Below are 6313 nucleotides of genomic sequence, written 5' to 3'. Positions count from 1 at the left end.
TTAAAACGTTTAATATATATATGTATATATATTAACATGCATATGCGCACATATATGTAGGTATAATAATTAATAATATATAATATAATAATAATAATAATAATAACAAAATTAATAAAATAGACTAAAAACCTAAAATGAAAGATTAAGGATTAAATTGAAAATCAACATAATTTTAAAAAAATGAAGGGCTCCAATTAAAAGGCGCGAATAACTTATAGGGCTCGAATGGGAAAATATCTCCATCCTTTGAAACGCGTCACTTTATTAGGGCTAAATAAAATAAATAAACAAAATTTGCAGTGGTATCACCTTCTCCATTTTTTAAAATCGTAAATAAGTAAAGAATAATCGAAAAAGAAAAAAAAGAAAACAGTAAGCCACCTTTAAAAAATTGCCAATCGTTCTCCCTTTTTTATTGATTCTTTTTTTTTCTAGACAATGAAGGGAGAGGCCTTTATTTATAGCTGAGCCTCTCCAAATTCAACGGTACAGATCAATTACATCAACGGCTAAGATTAAAATGTATGTACAAATTAAATCTCTAAGATTACAAAATCATATCTTCTAAGCTTGTATATATATCATATCTAAGATTGCATATATCATATCTAAGATTGCATATCCTTCCATATGTGAGCCCGGGATAAAATTGGGTATTACATTCAATATATTTATAAAAATTCCAACATGTATATTTTAAAAATTATAAAAACATTCTAAAAGATTATAAAGAATGTATGAAAATTTTTAAAATTTTCTCAAAATAATAATTTATGGGACCTAAATACGTAAATTAACTAAAGTTTATCATACTAAAGTATTGTTTTTCTCTCTTATTTTGCTTTGAAAGAGTTCTGAAATATTGTAATAAGATTTTCATTTGACATGTTTAATTTTCTTAATTTAACTCGAATAATTTCACTCAATTCAATTTGATTCCACTGAATTTGAAAAATTTTAAATCGAATTAGGATAATAAAATAGAATTCGTTCACGATTAACTCAAAAAAAAACTTCACTTGATTTGATTGAAAATATATAAAAAAAAGAAAACGCCCAAAAATCCTATATAATAATTTTTGTTTTTTCTTATTATTTTAAAATTAACCCTCAATATTAAGAGAAAAAAAAACAAAACTAGAAAAAAAATCAAACTATAATGTTGAGGATTAAAGTTGCTAATCGCTAATTTTAAAAACTATCACCATTAACTCATTGGAGATAAAATTCAATAATTGAGAGACCAAAAATAATTTACTAATAATTTGCGGACTTAGTTTATCATATATATATATATATATATATATATTTACAGGAGAATGTTTTTGACTTAGATGCAAGCGTTTTTCTTTTTAAACTATCGTACGCATGCATCTAAGCATTCAATTCGCAACCGTTTTAGATTCGGTTCTAAACAATTTCTCTCGCTTTTAATTGGAAAAATAGTATTGTAAAGATATACCAATCCAAAATATTATTTTTGGGTAGCAACATCTACCTCATCCATAACAAATTTGGAATAAAATTGAATAATTGAGAGACTAAAAATAATTTACTAATAATTTGCGGACTTAGTTTATCATATATATATATATATATATTTACAAGAGAATGTTTTTGAATTAGATGCAAGCGTTTTTCTTTTTAAACTATCGTACGCTTGCATCTAAGTATTCAATTCGCAACCGTTCGCTTTTAATTGGAAAAAGAGTATTGTAAAGATATACCAAACCAAAATATTATTTCCGGGTAGCAACAGCTACCTCATCAATAACAAATTTGCAAATATTAATCTTGAAAATTTTAAGTCTACATCAAATTAACATATAAATATATATCTGAAAAAAGAAGTATTTTTAAAAAAATATATTTTAAGACGAATAATCACATCAATTAAACTACGGACGCAAATTTATGTACTTTTAATCCATTTTTAATATTAAAAAGAAATACACTGCAAGTGTATAAAAATAGATTATTAAAGAAATCAAGCATGAAGACAACACCATTAAAACCAGTCATAAATTAGTACACTCACTGCCGGTTGTGAAGAGCTGTGGCTTTTGACCCTGTTCTCTTATTCTGGGTTCTATGTTTATTCTGTAAGGTCTAATAAATTTATATTTATCCAAAAAACAAAACAGCTTAGAAATACAAACAGTTCCTAACTTGTAAATTATAAGCATGGCAATTCCAAAATTTTCTCAGCTGTACAAATATAGGATTCAAGAAATGAAAATAATCCCCTCTGTCAACAAATTCTTAAAATATTGAAAGCTTGCCTAATAATATGCCATGACAGCAAAGACACCATAATGAAGCAGTCAAAAGGGGAAAAACTTCAACCGTGCCAAAATGATAATTCACGCCACCCTAAATCCCGATGATGTACAAAGACGGAAGTTGTGTGAGGCATGAGCACTTCTTTCTCTTTGATGCTTATTTTTTCAATGAACGCATTAAATAATGCGTAGGAATTTTCTTTACTGAAAAGATCCAACTATCCATGACAGTGTTCTACTTCAGAAAATATCAAAAAAGAAATTACAACTATATTGTCCAAGTTGCAAGCTTGAATCAACCCATATCTTTTACATGCATATAAGAAAAAATACGAGGCAAAAAAAAGGGATAAAGAAAGAGGTTACCCTTGTACATTAAGAGTGCATGCATAGTATAAAGGTGGAAAAAAGTGTTAGCCGAACCTCCCCCTCCCTCTCCCTCTCCCCCTTCCTCTCCCTCTCCCCTGTCCTCTCCCTCCACGTCCCTCTTGTTGATCTCTACCATCTTCTCTTCCATATTTGAACATACTTCTTTTAATGTTCTCTGCCTCAGTGTCATGCATGCTTTGTGTCTGAACAAGAAAATAATTTTATTAAGCATTACAAGGTGACAAATACAAAAATCACTGGCAACTGGAACAACTAAGTTGCCAGAACACTTACATGATAATCTTCGAAGTCAAGTTGAGCCTGAAGCTGCCTAGCAAGGTCTTCATCACAACTAGTTTCAGGATATTCAATTCTCGTCTGAGGTTTTGTGCCAACTTTCCTCTTTTCCCACTCATCCAAAGTAAAAACCATAGGCTCTTCTTGTTTCCCCTTTCCCCTGTATTTTCGACCTCTAGCATGTCGACTATCCAGGTTAGAATTGCTCATTTTCTGCAAGAGCTTCTGAGATGCAGCTTGATTTTGAAGAGGGGCAGACTCAGCTACTGGTAATTGAAGATATATAGATTAGCATAACAAGACATGATCTAAACTGAAGTTGATAATTAACAAACTACTTCTGTTTTATCCTATCAATCAATGAAAGTGGGTTTACACATCCAATTTACTCATAAAAGTCCATTTAAGATTTTAAAAAACGATAGCCTTTGCCTTAAGTCTTCCGTCTATGTTCATACAGTAGAAGCTAATGGCACAACTTTTTAGCAAGGTAGAAGGTAGTATGTACAGATTCACCTTATTTCCTCATAAAGGAAGTCCACCTGTGCTTATGATACGGGCAATCTCCTAGAGCTATGAAACTGAATTTAAAGATGGTAGCTGGGTCTGCCATTATTGTATATATTAAGTACAAATATAAAATAATATAAAGATAAAACCGCACCTTCTTTTGGTCTTGCTTCCGAGCTACTTGGATTTTCTTCAGTTTTTTCTGCTATGAAAGCTGTCTTAAGACCATTATCCACATTATCTGGTTTTACTTCAACATCCTGGTTCCTTCTGCTCCACCTGCTTTCAGTTTTTCCAACTGAACTTGCCATAGCAGGTCCAGCACTATTCAGTGTTGATTCAGAGTAATCTACACATTATCACCATTAGACAATGAGCAACATATATACCCAATGCATGCATCAAACAAGTATAATGAATAATCACAATTCCAGAGTCATCAAAAGCTTGCATTGTAAATAGAACAGATCATACAGGAAAAAATTAAAGGAACAACTTTTGAGGAACCTTCCTGAAAAGCTTTCTCAAGTTTAGCCTTTCATGTTCTGCAAAATTACGAAGTAAACTTTCTTTTCTGATGACCAAATATTTCATAATTAATATATATACCTTAGCAATTCAAATTTTACAACTTTAAAGAAAAGGAAATTAAATAATCAATAAAAATGCTGGATAATCTCCTGAAATCATAAAACAACAGCAACATAAAGTATTCTCCAAATCTTGTTCCAAAAATTAATTAAAGCAGCAAAGTCAGAGACAAGGTGCAGCCAAAATAAATTATAGGCCACCCGCCACTAATTAACTATCAACAATAGATCGGTAGTTGTTATTCATTATGGAAGACAAGATGCAGGGAGGGGAGGGGGAATATTTGTTTATATTTGTGAGTTTCTCATCATTCAAGAGTACAGCTCAGGCGTCATGTAATTGTGAACTTGTTTAGAGGTTCCTAAGTATCTGAAGTCCTTTTTTTACTAAATACCAAGTAATCCAGTTCCAAGTTTCCTTCCCTTGTAATCTCTGAATAATTGTTCCCCAGAAAAATGGAAGAAAGTTGAAGTACATTTATCAAAGAAATAGGAATCCCTCAAAGGCTGTCAATGAAAGTGTCTGCGGCACATTTTAAATCTGTCCAGTATGAAAAAGTAGTCAAGGGCAAAAGGGTATGGTGAAAATTTTCTACGATAACTTGAGCCATCATCTTAAATAGACAACAGATTTTATCCTAACAAGAGTTTGCAGCTTGATTATTGTAGCCAACAAAGTTCATTCCAGCTGTGCATCCTCCATCTATCACTTTGTTTCTCTAAGGCTAGATGTCGAGCTTATGTATTTACCAAAGCAATTAAAGATTGCTGGAACTAACTCAAAATGCAAAACAATTAAGCGGTATGAAAAGGACAAGCATGTGAGAGGGAAACAAGATCTAATTCAAAACATGTAAAAAGAAAAAGAGTACTCACTATGTGATCGGCCAGGATGAGCAGACCTACTGCTAGAAGGTGCCTGAATTTGCAACTTCTCAAATGGGGGAGGGCCACCAGTGCCATTTTCCTGGGATGAACTTAATGATGAACGGGAGACACCTGAATATTTTATATTCATCTCCCATTCTTCATAGAGTGATTGAACAACACCTCCTAACAAAGTTACCACTTTAGGGTTCAAACATAAAATGCCACCCTTTATCATGGCTTTATTTTCCACTCGAATCTGCCAACCACAGTCCATAATTTGAAAATAATAAGAAATACAATAAAAATTTTGCAGGTTTGGTGAATAATGCATCATGAAGAATTTCTAGAGAGAATGATCAAATTGCAGGAAACTATTATCCCACATTAGCATCAAGAATTTGCATTGCTTCGCAAATACATATGTTTGCCACACGTTCTATTATCTTTAATTAAAGAAGTCTGCCAATTTACTGTGCATGCAATCATAAAAACTAGCTTTTGAGTTTCAAAATCGACAATGAAAATAGAAACAAATAGAGCAAAACTAAGTTAAGCATTACAAGCAATAATACCTTGGTACCAGGAACCACATTGTCTGGAATTGCTGGAACATGAGAGTACTCTATGGCAGTCATCTCACTATGACCATCAGTCAGACCCAATCTCAGCAAACGCGAACTACTCGAATTCCCCGAAAACTCCGCTATGGTGCTTCTAGATATATCCCTAACCGACGAAATCTAAAGAAAAAGAAAATCAATTCAAAATTATGCCAAAACAAAAGCCAAAAGGAAGAGGAAGGACTTTACCTGGAGCACTTTGGGACCTAGAATATGAGAAGATTTCCGGAGGTTGAGTTCGGGTAAGGATTTCCCACTGATGGATCTAAGGTCCATGTTAACGAGCTCTGATTCAACCTTATCAGCGATCGAACACGCGTCGACATCATCGGATAAAGCTGTGTATAATACAATGAGAGCATTGACTTGGTCCAAATCGCCTAAACACCAGCCTCTATTCCTTAGGGTTTCTACTACGGCTTCGTTAGGAGCAGTAGCCGCGACCTCCTCCATTGTTGTTTCTTTAGCGCCTTAGATTTCGAGTCAAACTAATTAAAAGGGGGGTGTACATTCGAAAACGATCGGATCGGATATTCATACAAATTGGGCCTGAAATCGAGTCAAACTAATCTTGGACTCTGTTTTTATCCTATTGGGTCTAAGGTTTCTAGCTTTTTCTAATGTGGGGAAATATTGGTGATGGACCATTTGTTTTATTTATTTAGTATTTATATTTTAAAATATCAATTAAAGATACTTCGTGGTTATTTATAAAATTAAAAAATTGCCATAACTAACGTATCAAATATTTAATAAAATATTTAAAATTTGT

The 6313-nt window shown here is 32.6% G+C and overlaps 1 protein-coding gene across 1 annotated transcript; it reads right to left on the bottom strand.

The window, feature by feature from the left end:
* Positions 1–2155: 2155 nt before the first annotated feature.
* Positions 2156–6047, bottom strand: LOC107901205 (tudor domain-containing protein 3). The gene is made up of 6 exons (XM_016827106.2): positions 5731–6047; positions 5494–5661; positions 4928–5177; positions 3616–3810; positions 2949–3217; positions 2156–2857 (listed from the first exon to the last, which is right to left on the bottom strand). The coding sequence occupies exons 1-6, from the start codon at positions 5992–5994 to the stop codon at positions 2699–2701; spliced, it is 1305 nt and encodes a 434-aa protein (XP_016682595.1). The 5' UTR covers positions 5995–6047; the 3' UTR covers positions 2156–2698.
* Positions 6048–6313: the final 266 nt, after the last annotated feature.

The sequence above is a fragment of the Gossypium hirsutum genome, chromosome D06 (genome assembly GCF_007990345.1).
Source record: "Gossypium hirsutum isolate 1008001.06 chromosome D06, Gossypium_hirsutum_v2.1, whole genome shotgun sequence".
In the NCBI taxonomy this organism is placed as follows: domain Eukaryota; kingdom Viridiplantae; phylum Streptophyta; class Magnoliopsida; order Malvales; family Malvaceae; genus Gossypium; species Gossypium hirsutum.
Note: the sequence above shows the minus strand (reverse complement) of the source record. Positions and strands in the feature narration are given on the sequence as shown.